Source organism: Tursiops truncatus, chromosome 12, assembly GCF_011762595.2.
Source record: "Tursiops truncatus isolate mTurTru1 chromosome 12, mTurTru1.mat.Y, whole genome shotgun sequence".
Taxonomy (NCBI): domain Eukaryota; kingdom Metazoa; phylum Chordata; class Mammalia; order Artiodactyla; family Delphinidae; genus Tursiops; species Tursiops truncatus.
Genome location: NC_047045.1, coordinates 6,652,177 through 6,673,061, shown reverse-complemented (window position 1 = coordinate 6,673,061; position 20,885 = coordinate 6,652,177). Strand labels below are relative to the sequence as shown.

The 20,885-nt window shown below is 37.0% G+C and overlaps 1 protein-coding gene across 1 annotated transcript in view; it reads right to left on the bottom strand.

Annotated features, from left to right (window-relative positions):
• ADGRB3 (adhesion G protein-coupled receptor B3) overlaps positions 1–20,885 on the bottom strand; it is a 797,924-nt gene that overhangs the window by 133,581 nt on the left and 643,458 nt on the right. The window contains exons 16-18 of the mRNA XM_019929178.3: positions 17,314–17,440; positions 15,617–15,720; positions 11,041–11,143 (exon numbers count right to left, since the gene is read on the bottom strand). Coding sequence (XP_019784737.1) covers positions 11,041–11,143; positions 15,617–15,720; positions 17,314–17,440 — 334 coding nt within the window. The remainder of the gene's footprint in view (positions 1–11,040; positions 11,144–15,616; positions 15,721–17,313; positions 17,441–20,885) is intronic.

Below are 20,885 nucleotides of genomic sequence, written 5' to 3'. Positions count from 1 at the left end.
CAAAAAAAAAAGAGTTCTCTTTGGCCACAAAGTTAACATAATGGACTACTGAAAACTATTATCATCTTATCTCAAGGGACTTTCACTTTTGTGAGAATATGATTTAAAACAGTTCACTTTATGTGGTGTTTTTTTTTAACACTTCAGTACTTTAGAGTGTATTCAGAATTCTCATAAACATTATAAGTTATAATTATACTACATGGTTCCCTTGTTGACATTAGACACATCTGACCATTTCATATTAGGTACTGAGAATAGAGAAAGTTAAAAAATCATACATAGGGAGAAATTTGTAATTTCTCTACTGGTTTGATTCTAGGAGAGAAAAATAATCTTCAACCTTTCTGTCATACTCCTGGAGAATCATTCGACTTCTCAAATTCTCTCTCAGATATCCCTGCATCAAAATAAAATCTGACTTATGGTGACCTTCAAAAAGACCACAAATAACAAATGTTGGCAAGGATGGGAGAAAAGGGAACCCTTGTACACAGTTGGTGGGAATGTAAATTGGTGCAGTCACTATGCAAAACCGCATGGAGGTTCCTCAGAAAACTAAAAATAGAGTTACCACATGATTCAGCAATCTCACTTATGGGCATATATCCAAAGAAAACAAAAACACTAATTTGAAAAGATACATGCACCCCAATGTTCATAGCACTATTTACAATAGCCAAGAAAATGGAAGCAACCCAAGTGCTCATCAGCAGATGACTGGCTTAAGAAGAGGTGGTATGTGTATATAGAAATACACACACACACACAAATACACACTCACAGGTGTGAGTGCATGCACGCACACGCGAACACACACACACACAAATACACACGGAATGGAATACTACCCAGCCATAAAAAAGAATGAAAAAATGTCATTTGCAGCAACATGCATGGACTTGGAGGACATTATGCTTAGTGAAATGTCAGATAGAGAAACACAAATACTATGTGATATCACTTATATGTGGAATCTAAAATATAAAACAAACAAATGACTATAACAAAACAGAAACAGAGTCACAGATGTAGAAAACAAACTAGGGGTTACCATGGAGAGAGGGAAGGAGGGAGGGGAAGAATAGAGGTTGGGGATTTAAAGGTACAAACTACAATGTATAAAATAAGCTACAAGGATATATTATACAACACAGGGAATATAGCCAATATTTTATAATAACTATAAATGGAGTATAATCTTCAAAAATTGTGAATCACTATGTTTACACCTGAGACTTTTATAATATCCTATATCAACTATACCTTAATTTAAAAAATTTCCAAGTAAACACCAAAAAAAAAAAAAAAAGAGTGACACCATTAGGCACAGCACTCTAAGCTGCCCCAATATTTTGCAAAATATTTTAGCTCTCTTTGAAGAGAGGACACTGTAAGAATGTGAAACCACGTAATTTCTAAGATTTACTGAGTCCTAATCACAATCTCTTCCTACTGTCCTGCTATGCTCTAATCACTGGAAAATTTGTCACTGCTTATTGTAAATCATATGGTGTTTAAACCAAAAAACCAGACTAGACTCAGAATGTCAGGGAGCCCCCAAATTATTTATGACCAATAGGAAGAATTTTCATCTATGCAAGGCTGGTATACCAAAAAAATATACAACCCAGTACTACCAGCCATGATATACCTCCCCCATCCCCAAACCCTCCAAACTCATTAAAAACAAATTCAAAATTGAAAAAAAAGATAAAATCTGTTTTAACTTATCATCTCTCATCAAAGAAAGATCTCAGAACAAGTCTTAGGTGTTTTTCTCAACTACTTTTTCTCATCACAAAACAACAACAATAATTGACCTTGGTTGCAATTATCCCAAATAAGGCCCCCAATGTACAATTGCCTTTACTGCTGTTACATTATCCCTCATTTAATTGATAGAGCCACAGCTTCATTCATTCAGCATTTATTGATTTCATACCATGTTTAAACAAGTATTAACAGTAGTGGTTTTAAAACCTAAAAGCAGAAAAAAAAAACACCCTTAAGAATCACAGTAAGTGGGCAAGGTTGATCAGTGAATGAAAGTTGTTGGGTAATGTTGGTGCTAAAATTAGAGGTATATACCACATGCTATGGAGGTGTTGAAGGGCTTCATGAGGATGATTTACATAAGCCAACTTCCAAAGGGTGGTAGGTGCTTATCAGGCGAAGTACAGAGGGACAGAGGCAAGGGTGGGCCAAGCACACACGGGCTAGAATGCACTGGGAAGCACAGAGACGGGTCCCCCGGCAGGGAGCAATGGTGGGAGACCAGAAGCTCTGCTGGAGGCCACCTCAGCCTGGAGAGACAGGAGTTTTTTTATAACTCATCTGTCCAGAAGGAATGCCCTTTCTGTGTCCCACAAAGTCAGTTTATGTACTAGAGGCAGCCCTGAATGTACTAGAGGCAGTTCAGACCGTGAGGTTAATCTCATGAGCCCTACGGACCCACTGTAGAGCTGGAAGCAGGAGAATGACTTAATCAGGTGGGTGCTTGTTTTCCTTTAAATTTAGGATCTTTTGCACAGTAAAATGCTAATGTAAACAAAGGCTAAGGGAGCAAGACAAAAGTTGGAAGAATGTTATGCTCTTCCAGTGAGAAATCATGAAGGCCAGGTCTAAAGTGGGGTGGCTGGGATAGACACTAGGGATTGGCCAAATGGAGGAGTCCCTACATTGCCTGTAGAACGTTTCTGCACGATTGCTTGAGGATAAATGAACAGAGGTAGTCAGGGTAGGTCTGACACCCTCCAAAGCAACTACCAGTACACAAGTCTCCCCTGCTGAAGGAATGCTTTCTCTCCAGGAGTTTTGTCCAGCTCTGGAGACTGACCTAAGAACACACTGTGAATATCCAAATGGGCTTCCTTGTTCCTCAAGCTTATTTGCCTCCTGTTACTGTAACCATTCCAGTCACTCTTTGTTGTCAAGGTAATGCCCCTTCCATCTCCTTTGCTTGTTTCAAACCCATTCTTCATATTGATCTTTTGCCCTAATTTGAAGTTGACTTCAATAATGTGATCCTTGGCTCCTACCACACATAACTGGAAACGTATGGTCAGGGGACAAGAAAGCTAAAGTGGGCCAAGAGAGTCCCTCCAATCCCATACCTCTCAGTCTGTGAGCCCCATACCAACAAGGCACAATAATCCTCGCTGCCAGGAGCCTGGGGAAATCAGGAAACTAACATACCATTCTGTTCCATGGTTTGATGAAGGTTTTCAGGAACCTAGAAGAACCCTGGGAGAATTAGTAAGATGCCTCAAGATGGACTCAAATGAATCACACCTAAGCTTATTATATCCAAATCCTTTTACAAACATCACAGCAAGTCAATGAATGAGATTTTAATAAATCTACATAGGAAGCTCTAGCTTCCGCCATTGGAACCACAAATGCATTTGAGACCAAATAGACATGGATTTGGGACATTATTGGCAGGAAGTGACTTCTATGAGAGAAGTTATGAATAAACACATTCCTTTTGAAGGTTAAGAACATTATTTTACATGACTTATCAAGTGGGAATATTCATATTTGTTGGATTTCAGAGTCTCTAACTAAAACCCAGGAACCAGATTTCCTTTAAAGCATGCCATCGATCACTTAGAGGTTAAACCAGGCCCCAGGAAAATAGTCTTTATCACTACGTTGGCTTAAATTCTGTCTAGAATGGGAGACCCTAATCCTTGTAAAACTAACCACAGCTGTTAGCTCCACAGGTATAAGCCTGTGATGAATTCAAATAAATTTATTTACTTATTAATTCAATAAAGATTTATTATATATTTACCGTACTCAGATTCTATGTTGCCAATGCATTTAAGAATGAATGTAACCTAGCCCTGCCCTAAGAAGTGTATAGCCTTGTTGGAAACAGGTAACAAAATACAAGACAGTAGTTTTGCACTAAGAATGATGGAGCCTCAGAGCTGGGGTACCTAAATGTTGAGGATGGGAGAGGGCCTCACAAATGAGGAAGAGTGTCAAGGATGAGCACAAGCCAGATGAAGATGTTTGGGAAATCAGGTGGGGTGCAGGAGAGTAACAGCGCTCCAGGCTGGAGGGGAGTGAGGAATAAGCAATCACCTTGATTTTGATGAACTGTAAGCAGTTTGGTATTGCTGGTGTGACTAAAAAAAAAAAGTCAGTAAAATAGACCGAAAATGAAGAGGTCAGTGCAGGTCATGTTTAAAGTTTCTCAAGTTTGATAAGCTATAGAACTCTTTCTCAATACAATTTATTCCTGAGCCCCAATACATTAATGCAAGAAAATCAGAGAATAGGAAGCTTCACAGATAAATAAAACATTCTCACCTCTTGTGTCTGAGCACAGTTTGAAAATCACCTCTGTAGGAGGTCAGACAACAATACATGTTTGCTAAGGGGAGTGGAGTGGTCGGATTTGAATTTTAGCTCCATCACTTGAGCTACAAGGTAGAGAGTGGGGTTAATGATGCTGGAAGATTAGTGAAGGTAATTCATACCTGACTGAGGCAAAAAGCTGGAGGTGAGAAATATGTGAGGGCACACATGGCACAGGGGGCTGATTTATTAGATTTACTACATGAGGAAGAAGGAGGTATCAAGGATAATGCTCAGAGTTCCAGCTTATGTAACTGGGTTGGAGACTACAGAAAGTACATGCAATTTATATATAATGTGTTTGAGTGTGGGGCAGGGACATAAATGGGAAATTTAGTGGTGAGCAGCAAATTGGACACGAGGAAATCTGAAGCTCAGAAGAGAAATTCAGAATCAGATGTATGTCCGTGAGTCATCACCATCATCACCATCACCATGATCACAAGAACTGTTTAAGGAGTGCTTACAACGTGCTTCATATGTACTCTCATGTAACCTTGACAGCAACACTGTAAGGGAGATACTGAGAGGAAGCTGAGGTCCAGGGAGGCTGAGTATCACGCTCGGGATCACACAGCTAGGAAGCAGGAGATGTAGGATGCTTGGGTCTCTCTGGCTTAAAATGCCTGCTCTTCACCTTCACCACCGAGAGATGGATGTCTCCAGGGAAGCCTGGAGAGCCTGACCCTCAAGAGAAGAGCAGACGGTTTCAGGTGGTATCAGAATGGACAGACTGGGTGGCTGAAAGCACATACTCAGTATTCCTCCTCAGAAACTGAACACGTATAGACTCAGAGGCCAGGCGTGGAAGTATTGATAAATGTGTGGAGAATCTCAGTCTCTCGCAAAAGGAAGTCATGGGAGAAATAAGTGAATTAGAGAGTTCTTCACCTAATTAAAGTATTAAAATTCAAGATTTTATTTAAAAAAAAAAACACAATTCTGACAACACAAAAACATCTTCCATTAGAATAACCACAGCCTTCTAGTTTGGCCTATCTTTACTAATTATCTCTAGGTAAACTACATAACAAAAACATAACAACATGGGGCTTCCCTGGTGGCGCAGCGGTTGAGAATCTGCCTGCCAATGCAGGGGACACGGGTTCGAGCCCTGGTCTGGGGGGATCCCACATGCCGTGGAGCAACTAGGCCCGTGAGCCACAGCTACTGAGCCTGCGCATCTGGAGCCTGTGCCCGCAACAAGAGAGGCCGCGATAGTGAGAGGCCCGCGCACCGCGATGAAGAGTGGCCCCCACTTGCCGCAACTAGAGAAAGCCCTCGCACAGAAATGAAGACCGAACACAGCCAAAAATAAATAAATAAATAATAATAATAAAAAAAAACAAAAAACATAACAACACTTGATAAAGGATAAATAAGCACCGGATGTAGTAAGCAAACTTTGTAGATTATGTGACTTTTAAAAAGTGCTCCAACACAGAGTTTTTATATTTTTTGCAAGACTGAATGAAAAGACACAGGCCTATTATGTAATTCAGTGGTCCATACATAAAGAATTATGAGAGAAATTCTTTCTGAAGAGTGACAAGGAAATGTCTGCACATCTGAAATAATTTGGGAAGCTTCCTTGATTTGTCAATGAGGACTTTTGCTAGGTCTTGTAGGTCTCCTGGGACTAAAGTTAGGGTCTAACTTTGCCCTCTCACATTTAGTTATTCTTTTTCAAAATAAGGATGTCTATTCAGGATGTCTATAATTTATTTTATAACACTTTGGTATTCTCAGTATGATACTATTGATATATATGTGCCAGTTAGTTTAACCTTTAATCCTAGGAGCTGTCCAGGAATGCACAGAACAAGGCAGTCAGCTGGCATTGTATTTGAAAGGGTCATACCCCAGAGTCTTGCAGGGTCAACTGAAAGTCTTTGGGTTTAGGTAGATGTATCCACAATCAACATTTCAATTATTATCAAACTGACTAGAGGAGATTGATCTTTATTGATGAACTAGTGCCTAGTCAATTATTATGGGTTCCCTTGGTGAAAACAAAGGCGTTGAAAGATATGTAGATGAGCTAATATAGTTAAACACTTCTTAGTCTAAATAGACTGCATGGACGATTCCATTGAAGCTTATATCCTGTACTTCATAGAAATGAGGCCCATAGTTTTACCCCCAATCATTCTGTACTCAGACACTCGATTAGGAGGATTTCTGATTGAAAGATGCTGATTGAAGGCACAGAAGTCTGTCTCTAGAGTATTGCTATGTTCACCTGAAGAGAATGTTGCATACAAGGTGTGGTCATGGTTAAAATATCTAAAATGACAGAGACCTATAGTTTCACTGAGTTTACAGAACAGGTTTTGCTCTTGATTTGCTAATAAATGTTTATCTAATAAATATCACACTGTCTGATTGAATCTAGACTTGGCTTCCTTTCATTATAACCTGGTAGTAAGGTTATAGGGAGAAGTTCTCTCTCAGAATCTTCTTGGGTGTCCACCATTATCTAACCAAAAAAAAATATATATATATCCAACTGTTTTACCAAATTTGACTTCCATCAGTTAAAAAGAATGTTATAAAATGGTTAATATGATAAATCATCTCAAAGTGTTTTAGAAGAAGGTAAATATATATTTTTGTGATTAAGAAAACTATTCTCTGAATATATGGCTCAACAAAAACCATTTGCATACTTTAAGGTACAAAGGAAATTCTAAAAATAAACAACATTCAAGTGATAAAGGAACATCGTGGTTGAAATTTAAAATACACAGAGAAATCAAAGGGCAATGAAATTTTATAAGATAGCTTGAAATATAATGAAGTCAGTTATAATTACATTTTATAACTGCATTTTAAGAAGAGATAGAAGAAATGCATTTGATTCCTTTCTCTGCTACCAGCAATTGAATCTATAGTTCAAAGATTTGAATACATCATATTTTAAACAATGGGTCATTTCAGCTTGTTTCTATCCCAACTCAAAAGAAAGCAGAGATACTCAGTAGTGAGATAATTGAATCAATTATATTTCAACAAGCAATTTGGAGAAAGATCCCAGTCTGACACTTCAAAACCATTCTGGACTTCAGTATCAAATACCAGTTTTCACACAAACTAGCCATGACAACTCTCAGAGGCAGTACCAAAGAACCTATTCCTCAAGAAGCCCTCTCAATCTGCCTGCCAATGGAGGGGACACGGGCTCGAGCCCTGGTCTGGGAAGATCCCACATGCCGCGGAGCAACTAAGCCCGTGCGCCACAGCTACTGAGCCTGCGCGTCTGGAGCCTGTTCTCCGCAACAAGAGAAGGCTGCGACAGTGAGAGGCCCGCGCACCGCCGTGAAGAGTGGCCCCTGCTCGCCGCAACTAGAGAAAGCCCTCGCACAGAAATGAAGTCCCAACACAGCCAAAAATAAATAAATAAATTTATAGATATAAAAAAAAGAAGCCCTCTCAGATGCTTCCATTTTTCCAAGTGGGGAATGGTAAAGCATCAATCAAAATTTACCAGGGAAATCAAAGATAGGAATTTGATCAATTACAAAATGCCCACAGCAGCGAAGGGATCCTACACACACCCTAAAAAATATACTGTACCCACTGATAATATTTTACCTTTTTAAAATACTGTCCTGGAGTTTATACAGATCATGAGTTTATACGGATAATACATTTTCATATTTTTTTCTCTCTCTTTTTTTTTTTTTGAGACATCATTAATCCTCCAAACAGTGAAGCAGGTATGGCTTTTCACATACTGCTATTTCACATATATTTAAAATGAAGTGAGGTCAATTTAATTGAATTCAGCACATGTATCGTAATAAAATATACGATTATTTCCTCTGGAAACCTGATATTGTTGAGAGAGACTAAGAATAAAATCCTACTGTGTTGTATTTTTCTCTCCTAGTCACTCCATAGTGGATTGTCCTAGGCTTGCAAGATCATCTACTCAGAGCTAGTAAAGCAAAATTAACGTAACATGAGAGAAAAACAATAATTTTTCATTTTCTTTATCATCACTACCACCTATCCCCCACTCCTCCCCACACGCATCAACAGTGTAGCAGCAGAAATCAGCACAGTCTATCTGGAACAGAACCACCAGGATCCCAAAACCATATAGAATCTATTCTGCAGAAACAGAACTAAACTGACCTTTTATTTTTTTAAACCAAGTCCATGCCGGCCATGCTTCATAATCAGAAATGAAATGTAAAACTAGACTTGTCTTATCTTGCCTTTGATGCTCATAATATTCATAGATATCTAGCAGACATTTTAATTTAAAAAAACAACAACAGGATATTGAGAACCTGGAAAAGCAAAAATGGGCAAGCAGAATGTAATTTCTCAAAACTTCTTTAGTCTCTAAGTATCATTACCATTTAGACCTACACAACATGGTAGTCACTTGGTACATGTAGCCACTGACCACTTGAAATGCACTTGGCCCAAACTGTGATGTATTATAAGTATAAAACACACACCAGGTTCTGAAGACTTTATTTTAAAAAACTTTAAAACCTTGTATTAACATTTAAAAATATTACTTATATGTTAAGATGGTCATCTTTTGGATATACTGAGTTAAATATATTATTAAAATTGATTTTGCTTGTTTATTTTTACTTATTTTAATGTGGCTACCAAACTGTCACTATTACATACATAGCTTGCATTTGTGGCCTAGAGTGTATTTCTATTGAACAGCAATGATCCAACAGAAATACACAACAACCACTAAAATATGTGGTAAACCTTGTGGAAAATTCTACTATTTGACCATTTGGCTCAGAACTTGTAAAAACTTTGCCAGACAGCATAAAGCAGTTTTAAAAGCATATTTCCTACTGAAGACAATGATGTTTTCCATATTCTAATGAGGGACATAACTCAAGAGTGTTTGGAGGGTAAAAAATGACATGGAGACTTTGGTGGAAAAAAACAAAACAAAACAAGCTACCAGCTCAAGCTAACTCTAGCTTGAATTTTTCTGGTTCCCAGACCCAGTAAGTGATTTCTACTTCAGAGGAAAGCTCTTCTTCTTTGCACGGAGGTTCAAGGACAAACAGTTAAAGAATTGTGACCAGGTATGAACAAGTGAAGGAGCATTCCTAAGGGATCTGAGGTCCTGCCAGGTGAACAGCGAGGACAGGGGTGAGATTAGGGATTCTTCACTGCTCAGGGCTCACGGGGTGTCTCCCCTCCTTCATCCCCAGCCCTTTCCTTCCCTTCCCAGCTTGCTTGCGCCTACCCCCATCCATTTCCCCTCTGCTGGTTACTCTGCACACTTCTTTTTCCCCTCCCAATTCCAACTGCATCTCCCTCACTGTGGTCTTTCTCCTTTCTTCCTCTGACTTTCTTTTTCCCATGAATTTCTTGTTAAATTTAGGTTAAATAGTCAGAAGGTGGCCCTGAAATATATTTTAATAGACTTTACTTTGTCTCACCTTTTTTAAGAAGACACAGGAAAGAAATGGGAAAAGAACTAAACATTCAGATACGTGAAAGGTGAAAGTGTTTTTTACTTCCACAAGGCTCCTTATTGGGCTCTTATTGGTGTTCCCTTTTTTGCTTTTGTCCTTCATGGTTAGTGACCTTCCGCTTATCCCCCCTCCACCCCCTCCCCACAGTCCTAGGGTAATATGGGTCAAGATAAAATCTTCATCAGAATCACCTAAGCAGTTTCCCAGACCTCTCTAGACCCCAAATTGTATTCTTTGGGTAGGAATCAGATTCTTAGGAGTGTAAGTTAGCAAAATAAACAAACTATCCATAATCTTTGATGTTGATGCATGTCTTACAAATATCTAATATAGCGAAAGTACCTACTGAAAAGTGCATTGGATGTTCTAAAAATGATAGCTTATAGGGAAGAAGTTCAATTATTGACTTTAGTATTTGGAAAAAAATTAAGAAAAGAACAGGCCCAAACTGACCAGCAAATATTATCAAAGCATTTTTTAACAGAATTCCTTTGAGGTTGGGGTAAGTTAATTTAAGATTTCTATTATGGGTTTCTTGGTATGTATTTCAGAGTCATTTAGCAAAAAGACTGACAGTCATTTCTCAAAAAACATGGTCATTCAACTCAAGTCATATATTTTACATTTGCTGAAGGTGTTACACAGTTAAAGAACTACAAAACTGTTTAAGTATCAAAATACTTTCTGCCTAATAAAACTTTTTGAAAAGCATAAAATCTAGAGTCACTTCCTCCTAATACTGTCTTTGGTTATTGTCTAAAATAAGTTTTTTGGCGGATTTTTCAACAGCTATGTTACACTAGTTAGCAATTTATAGTTGAATTTTAGGAATCAGTATGTTAATAAATTAGATCAAAACACAGGAAATTCTATTACAATTAGGATAATGAATTAAAATTTGTGCTTTTGATGTTCCAAGGCTTTGAACTCATAGAGCTTTGACATAATGTTTAATAAACACATATGTTTACTATTATAAACAGCCTCTCAATCCCCAAGAAATTAAGCCAAGGGAATGTATTTCTTGACTGGAATCACCAATACTTTTATTCAGAAACAAATAAAATATTTTTATTTTTAAAAATAATTTCATCAGAAGTTCCCTATTTTATCAAGAATAAACATATAGATTATCAATAGCCAACTTTATGTCACAACATAAACGCAGAAAGAGAAGCAGAATAATCACCAGTCATACCTTATTATGTGTCTGAGTCTGTCCAACCAGGATGAGGATGTTGGATGAGATGATAGACAGGCAGAAGTTAATCAGAATTATGGACCTCTCAGAGCGTATGTACCTAGCCAGAGAGAGAAAGTGTCCAACTTTAAAATTCAGCGGAAAGATGAGAAATTCTCTATTATGCAAATTGGTGGAATTCATCCAGAAAAAGACACTAACATGAAGCCTTTACATGAGAAAAAAATATTTAAAAAGTTGTTTTTAAGGAAGATTATTCTTAGAGACCCAATTTTATAGTGACATATAATATCCAAGAGACCTTAAATTTATTTTTCTTTAGACATTAGTGTGGACAACATGGCACTTCTGACAGAAGCTTAATTGCACATCTGTTATCACCATAACATTCTTTACTAGAAGTATAAAATTTCTTAGGATGGTATCAGTTAGTATCATTACCTTCCTATTTGTGTATCTGTAATATGCTAATTATTATCATTTACATCAACCAGTAGAAACTGAAAACCAAAAAGAAAAACCCCACACAGATTCTGAAATATCCCCCTTATTTACGAGGAAGATGCCTTTACTCTCATGAAGCCATGAACAATTTGCACCCACCGCTTCACTCGCTCAAGTATTTTTATATAGTTAGGCTGTTACTCTTTAGGTTTTTCTTTTCCTGAATAATTGTTCCAAAACAAGAAAAAAGAAAATGAATCTTTACTGCTGAAATCTAATCCAATCCACAAATGATAATTCATCATTAGGCTGGAAAATTAGTTGGAGCCTGCCATATTTTACCCGTATGAAGAAGTATTTATATACAGTCTGTCATATAATTTTTAAGCACATCAAGAATGTAAGCCTAGGGTTAAGATGGGAATAAAAACACAGACCTACTAGAGAATGGACTTGAGGATGTGGGGAGGGGGAAGGGTGAGCTGGGACGAAGTGAGAGAGTGGCATGGACATATATACACTACCAAATGTAAAATAGATAGCTAGTGGGAAGCAGCTGCATAGCACAGGGAGGTCAGCTGGGTGGTTTGTGACCACCTTGGGGGGGGGGATAGGGAGGGTGGGAGGGAGGGAGAAGCAAGAGGGAAGAGATATGGGAACATATGTGTATGTATAACTGATTCGCTTTGTTATAAAGCAGAAACTGACACACCATTGTAAAGCAATTAAAAAAAAAAAAAAAAAAGAATGTAAGCCATGGAGAAAACTGCTCAGAATCAAATGTTCTACCAGGTGTTTACCCTAAAAGGGTAGCAGCTATCTTGCTTTACTGTACCCTGTGGTAAATCACTGAATGACAGTAACAAAAAGACATATTTGTTCGTGCTGTGTATTTGAGACTGTTCAATTTGTGTTAGAACATGAACTCACTGTCCACAGCCCACAGTGTGGGCTTCCCTGTGCAGTGTTCCATGGGGTTGCCAGAGATCTGGAGGCACTCTTTGGAAGGTAAAAATCTATCAAAGTTCTTACTCTCTGTTTGTGAGGAATATTTAGGCAGAGGTCCTACATTCCATCACATGTTTCAGAAAAGAAAGCAAAACAAAAACAAGAGTAATAATAAAATATACAAAGAAAATTTTTAATATAAAAGAATCTTCCTTTCTTCACAGAACAAACATAGAATGAACCTAGGTGGACCCTCAATAAAAAATGGCCTCCAGAGTAGCTTAATCTTGTCCCTGCATCATCAGTATCTAAAAATATAATAAACCACACACTGGGATGCTGAAAACATCAAATATTAAGTCGTTTCTTTTTTTTGGTTGGGGATGTATCATTAAAACGTTTAAGGGCTGCACACAGTTGACCCTTTATGTGATATTAAAGGCTTCCATGACAGCACAAGTACACAGATGACATGACTGAAAGGCTTTCATCGATATCATTTGCTCAGTAAATAGAAAAATCATGGTAATGAAGACCTAGACTGACCACCTTGAAGAGTCTTTAGATGTTTTCATTTTCATTAACATTGTGACATTATTGCCTTAAAAATTGCTATAAAATGTCTCAACTTTCAAAACATTTCATAAATATGCTTTATGTTTTAAACAAAATTTGTGAATGCATCATTTCAATACATGGATTAAAAGACATGCTCAGTTGCTCTGTGATGTAACAACGTAATTCTACAGAACATATCTGTAGATGGAGAGAACGTAACAATGGATTCATTTTTTGATGAATATTTCTAATGAGCTACATGAGACATCAGCAAATTTCAAAGTGGTATATTATATATAAAATAATTCTGATGTTCACACATTTTACACATCATTAGAAAAGCAAAAAAAAAAAAAACACTAAGCCTTTTAATTAGAAAAAAAAAAGCAGTAAGATCCTGACATGAGTATTATCATACAGGAATGTTACTAGGTAAATTTCATGTTTAGAAAATGCATTGAATTCGTCATGCTACAAGATTCACTTAATAGTTTATGAATCTTGAAACTTCTATCAAATTATTAATATTACTTCAATTCTTCTACCTGTAGACAATGAGTTGATGGCCACTAACGGTTAGGAATTCAAATTTATATTGTTTCTTAGTACTGTCTTCTAAACTTCTCAGTTTCATGTCAAGTTTGGATAGATACTTTCAGGTGGTAATTCCTAGAAAGCTATTGCAATAGGTGATTTTCCTGGATTTTCTGGATTACAGCAAACTTCCCTACAGACTAAATAATCCTGTACTTCTTTGATAACTTTTATATATCATTTATACTAGCAGTGTTTGTGCTAGCGTTAGCCATATGTATTGAGGCGTGAAGAGGTGTAATTGGTGGCTGAACCCTAAGTACTGAGAAATGGAACTTGGTTCTGAACACTTCAGTGAGTATGACTTATGATGCCATTGATGAATTGTGATACTATTACCTAGTATCCTGGCCCATAAACACTGCCTCATTTCCTGAGAAATACCATTCAGGCAATTGTGGGAGAGAAAGTCTTCTTCCCAGCCTTTGTCTGTCTTGCTCTTGTATTACCAGGACAATGCCTGCTTGACTGAGCCCTGAACCCTGGATTCTACTGTCTACAATGCCATGCCTAGAACAAACATTTCTTTCATTTCATGAGACTGGCCATATATTATAAGATTCCCTCATTTGGTATTTCACTACCCTGCATGGGAAGGCAGGACCTCTATTACGTATCTGTATCAATGGATCAAGAATGTGTACATATTTTGTTTCTGTATGAAGCATGAAAATCTTAATATCTTTGACAATATAATATTCTGGACAATTAATTTTTGTCCTCAAAAGAGTAAAAAATATAATGGAGAACAATGATTTTTATTTTTTAAAAAAGGATGTTAAATCAAATGATCTTTCCTTATTAAATTGTAATTAATTTTTCAATGAAATTTTTTTTTTTTTTTTTTTTTGCGATACGCGGGCCTCTCACTGTTGTGGCCTCTCCCGTTGCGGAGCACAGGCTCCGGACGTGCAGGCTCAGCGGCCATGGCTCACGGGCCTAGCCGCTCCGCGGCATGTGGGATCTTCCCGGACCGGGGCACGAACCCGTATCCCCTGTATTGGCAGGCGGACTCTCAACCAGTACGCCACCAGGGAAGCCCTCAACGAAATAGTTTTCTATCCTCAGTAAAAGGTAAGTAAAATACTAGGCCTGGCTACCTTTGCAATTTTAATATTTCAAATATTCAGGAAATAATACATAATTATTTATTTGCTAATATGGTAACTGTTTTTAGAACATTTTAAAGTAATCAAAATGGATATAAAAATGTTTAACATTTGAAAATTTATTGGGAAGTTTAGTTATATAGTAGTTATCAATATGTCAGTAGACATAATAAACTTCACAGGTCTAATTCTCATTAACAGAACAAGAACAAATCTTAGAGAACTACTACATTTTCATACAATGTCAAACAGATATAATTTCACATATTATAGAACAGTATTTTTCAATCACTTCCCCTTGTTTATGTATTTTTATGACTTTTTAAAATCAGTTTGTCAAAATCTGACTTAGTGGAAACATTCAGCTGAGAAGTCTTTTCTAAAGCTTTATGGTATTATATTAATGCATTAATATTATAGAAGACTTTACACATTGAGACACACAGAAAGCATATGTTTAAAACTTAAGCATTTGGAGACCATATTTCTATAACAGAGAAATTAATTTGACTGTATCATTAAATTCTCAAGCTCAATAGCAGTTGGGATAAATATAAACAACACAGAGACTGAACTTGGGGTATTAAGAGTACCATGCTTGGGGTAAGCAACTTGTTGAAGGCTACCATCATTTGAATTGGGAAGAAAAGTGTGTGTGTGTGTGTGTGTGTGTGTGTGTGTGTGTGTGTTTTGTTTACTTTCCCATTGTAGGAAAATACAGACAAGAAAATTAAGTAAACACTTATTTAGTATTATTGAGCTCATTTATTATAGCTCAGTCACGGCAATTATAATCCTGTTTTCAAAGTACTTCTTTCAGTAAATTAAGAAAACATGAGACATATAATAGTTATTATATTCCTTGATTTAACTCTGAATAACAGAACATTCCATTTCTAGTGTATTAATTGACTACATACCTCCATAATGCTGCATAGACAACGGCTAGGGTGATCAAGGCCAAGCAAGAAAGGCCACTGCCTACAATTAGGGTAACTGAAGGTGTACTAGAGGATTCCATGATCTGTAAATTAAACAAAAGAAGCAAAAAAAAAAAAAAAGAGAGAGAGAGAGAATTTTTAAAATAAATTAAAATAACTTCTAAACTCAACAAAACTATCCTAACACTCAAAAATAGCCAATATAGTTGTTATAGTAACCAGATAATTACCCAGTAACCACTCTGTTCACATATTCTCAACCTCTAAAATGACTAATTCTAGCTACTCCCTCTCTCCCACTGTGAAGTAATGAAGGCCTTAAGAGTTTTCAATGCTTGATTGTGGCATATACCCACTTACAGCTTTCTAAAATAAATAACTGAAGCTACAACTTGGTCAACATTAACATGTTAAATTTCATCTAGTTGAAATTTGAAGCAGTATTTATTTTTCTTCAACTAACTACAGTTCAGTTATTTCACAAAATGTATTTTGTTGAAATTTACTTTGATCCTCCCATTATGTTATCTAAATCTGGTACCTAGATATTGAAAATTTTTCAAACTTTCTGACTTTTGACAACTTTGTTCTAAGTCAAGTATTCTCTCATTTAATTTCACTAGCTTGGCCTCTAAGAATATAGAAGAAAATCAAATTTCAAGTGTAAGGCCTTAGAATATATTTGTGATATTTTTTCTGTGAACAAAATATATAGAGATAATCTTCACAATGTCAATATTAGTCTCTAAATACTTGACCTTGAAAAATAAGTCTTATATCTTTTAAAACATATATAAAGATCAAAGAGATTTCTTTCTTTAGACACTAACATGGTACTAACTAATAAAATCTGCTGTTTTTCATATTTTTAGTATTGGAAGTTTAAAGAAATACACTTTAAGATCAAGTGTGTTCCAAATCTTAGATATGCACAATCAATTTTATAGGCATTTTTGGCTATCAAAATAAGGAAAAAGAGTGATGCATATTTAGGCCAGATTTAGACAGAAAGTCACATTTTTCTTAATAATTATTTTTCACCACTTCAATTTCTGAAATAATTTTTCAAAGTACATTTGATGAGGATGTTATTTTTTCTTTCAGACAGTTTATACAACTGTCTGTTTCAGAAACTAGTTTTACAAACCTATATACTTCTAAGGAATGATTTTACAGTTTCTGACAGTCTCTGCTTTCATAAAAATTTCATTTAATTAAAAAAATAAATATCCAAGGACACCCCAGAAAACCTGTACTGAAAATATCCAATGCAGATATGCAATGTGTTTGGCTATAGTGTCTGGGGTCTTCATTCTACTACCAACAGTAACCTCACAAATTCCCCAGAACAGCTTTAGAGTTCTAAAATAAAGGTTAAGCTGACAAGTATTTTTATTTGAAAGTTTGCAGCATATTAGCAATATGATTGGAGTACATCCTCAAAACTATACTGCAGAAATTTCAAGTTAGAAGACATAAAATTGAGTAGAATTTAGTTATAGCACACCAACTAGAATTCATTTCACCAAGCTACTGTAGCTAAGGAGGAGACGAACCCAATTTTGCCACCCTGCAACATTTTCCATTTCCCCATTTAAAATGCAGTTCCCTGGAGAAACACTCTCCACAATGTCCCTGCCTTTGCATTAAAGCCGTGTTTTCCCTTTGTTACTTACTATTTCTCTAGGTTGCTGAGCCAAAATGGCGAAGGTAGAGAGACGATCACATAAGCATTTCGTATGGGATGCATCGGTAAGCACAGTTTTACATCCCTGGGTGGACCAGGTTCCCAAAGACTCGTTCCTGTAGAGGGTGGGGGGGTGGGGGGGAGATCGGGATAAATACGCCTGACTGCCAAATCCGTAATGAAGAAAATGCAATTTAATTGAGAGAATCGTCTACTGTAATTCCCGTACAGGGGGAAAAAAAAAATCTACTTGTTGTTGAACAGGACGTAATTTAGATGCATCTCCAGTAATGCAAAGCGAGAGTGTTTGGAGAAAGCAGGCGGGCGGCGGTACGGCGTGCAGAGAGCTGTCCAGCGCCGGAGGTGCTGAAACCGGGACTGGCTCTGTCCAGCCCTCTGCGAGGAACGGCGGCGGCGGCGGCACGAGCAGCCGCCAGAGCGTTGGCAGCCACTTCCTATGCTCATCGGATCGTTTCAAACACTCATAGAGTGTAAAGAGGCTTTTCACATTGCATACCAGCTCTGATTCCCGTCCCGTATTTTTGGATCGTGAACGCTGACTTTTAAACCGAGGATTTCTCTGAAAAGCCTGCCTAAAAGGTTAGATAGCTTGTGTTGGGTGATATAGAATCTTCTCTGCTGGTTAGGGATTTTTCCTCCCTTTAGAATTAGCTGCTGTGAAAATTTCACCCTGGAAATGGGAAGCAGCAGCAGCGGCATCAGCTGGTTCCGACTCTCATTGCCTTTGCCTGATATCCAGGGGAGTGGTGGGTTTCAGACATCAGCTTCCCACTCCACACTTCACTCAGCCCAAGCTCCTCTGAAGCCCTTGACATTTCTTCCCCTCACCCACCTCTCTGCCCCGGGGTGGAAGCATTAAGCTAACCACAAGACTGCCAGAACATTTAGAAGAATAACCCCACCTCAAAGTCCGGTAGGAATGGGGAAAGAGGGCCTGCTTCAATCTTCCCTTTGGTGTAGCCATTCAAAATTCTAAAGCATATGGTTTCTTTCCCACCCCAGCAGAACAATAAAAATGGTATCAACCTACGCCTTCTTAGTGGGGGGTGAAGATGGGGGAGAATCCTTCCACCCCCCGGCTGAACTACTCTACAGGAAGAGGAAGAAAAGAAAAAAAAAAAAGCTATAGAGTTCAACCAATCAACTTTATTATCATTACACGTGTTATATACTGAATGCACCAATTGTCACCTCCCCTCCCCCAGGCACGGAACTCTCCAAGTAGCAAACCTGTGTGTATGTGTGTGCTTAAATTTCAAACCCAATTACTATCTATGTTAAAAATCACTCTAAAACTCCAGAAGGATAACACATGGCTTGGTGTTAATTTTGATATGGTACTTTTTATTTCATCTACTCCATATCTCTGAATGCCTAAAGCTATTGGGTTAAATATGAATGCAGTCTATTTCTGAGCTATTTCAATGACAGAGGTTTCACTGTGACAGCTGGACTTCCAAGTTGAGCTGTAGAGTATAATTTACACTATCCCTTTTTGGGATTTAGATGCAATATCTTTTTAATATTCATTAATTTGATTTAAATATTGATTTGATATCACTAATATGCACGACTCAAAATACCCTTAATTACAACTTCTTTTAAAAAGGAATAGACTATATTTGGGGAGAGGTACAAAAACGTTATACCTAAGTTCACCCCAATACTTCTAAGTATTAGCCAATTAAAAATTTGGTAGGTCTCTTTTCTTTCTCATGATGTCATACAACCATGCAAAATTATATATATATATATATATATATATATATATATATATATATATTTCAGTTATATCTCAACCAACTGCAACAGTATTAAATTCCAATTCTACCTAACCAGAGCAGCACTTCAATTTATTTCATTGGCTGCCTGTCTCTTATTGTCTTGTGACAAAGAGTTAAGGCCAAATAAAAAACATTTATCTCAGCTGATTAAAGTTTAAAGAAGAAAGATACATTTAAGAAAATCTGACATGTTTTAAAACACAACATTGCATTATTAATCCTGTATGACAGCTTTACTTTAATGCACTATTTGTGCTTTCAAGATGGAGTCCAGTACCTACACTTTTCATATTATGTGGCTATGACCAATAAACTAATTCAAAGTCTTACAAGGAAAAAAGTTTACTGCAAATAAGACCTCATGAGACAAAGTGATATATTTATATCTAGGTAATGAAAGTTTGTTTACTCAAGAAAATGTTAGTATTATTAACCTTTGGCTGTCAGATGTAAAGTCTATGTTCAATATAACGTTGCTAGACTCTGAAGATCATGCAAATTTTATATGACATCTTCAGAAAAGTAGGTCAATTTACTCTGCTCTGTACAAAGATTGCAGTGCTGACCTGGCCCAGCCCCAGGCAAAACTGGGAAGTAAGTGACACTGGTCTCCATGTTTCAATCTTTCATTTCCCCCCCAAGCATGAAATGTTTCTGATCTCACTGGGCCCCTTTTGATGGGTACCTTCCTGAGGCTTACATAACTTTTCTCCTTACCTTTCTTAGGAATTATTATCCCTTTGTTGACTTTACCTGATGAAACTAATGGAAAATATTATGAGTGACTGAGTACAGCTTGATGTGCTCTCCCCAGTTTAATGCAAGTTATAAAACACAAAATAATGCATCTGATAGCAGAACACCAGAATATGATCAGATGAGTAGGAGTGAACATTTTGAAAGGTGAGGAGGTAACTTCCAACTTCTATATTTGGTTGCTTGCAAGAGCTGAGTAATAAGTGTGATGCCATCTGATGCCAAATTTTAAATTGTTTCATAAAACCTCTTGATATTTTAAAACCAGATAAAACTCTTATAAATTAGTTTTTAAAATCACTAGCATACATGTCACTACTATTACAAAAACTATAGTATATGTCACCTGTATTTTCACACATTTCATAGCTATTCTTACTGTACAAAATTCTTCGAAAGCACGGTACATGTGTCTGACTGATTTCAGGGAGACCTTGTAAAGCAAACTGATGTGTGGTAGAGCTAATGTGAAGCAAAATAGCTTCCCCAGTCTGCACAGAACAAGGTTTTAAAGCACGTGGACTATTCCAGCAGTCACATTATTCTTCTAATGTCATAGATTTGCATGCCATGATTAATGGTATATCTGTGAATTATTCTTAGTTATTAAGTCTAGCTTGTCATCAATGGGGCAAGCAAATACAATGAAATATGTATGAACATTAAAGATATAATAAGAATAACAGACTGAGGATGTCAGAAGCAAACACAAAATGATGATACACACGTTTTACTGAAAAATCACATATTTCTTTTTCATAGTGTCTTTTCTGGACATTAATTTTTTTTTTCAAATAGTTTTCAAAATAACTAGGCCTGCAGAAATTTCATATAAGCAGCATATTCTTCGTTGGCTACACCTACATTCACCCATGTTAGCTCTTAGCTGTCATCTGTACCTCTTCTCCTTCTTCCTATTATTAGGCTGGCTAAAAGAAGAAAAGAGTCTGCCTGTCCCAAGTATTTGAAAGTACATACCCACAAGGACAGAATGCTGTGA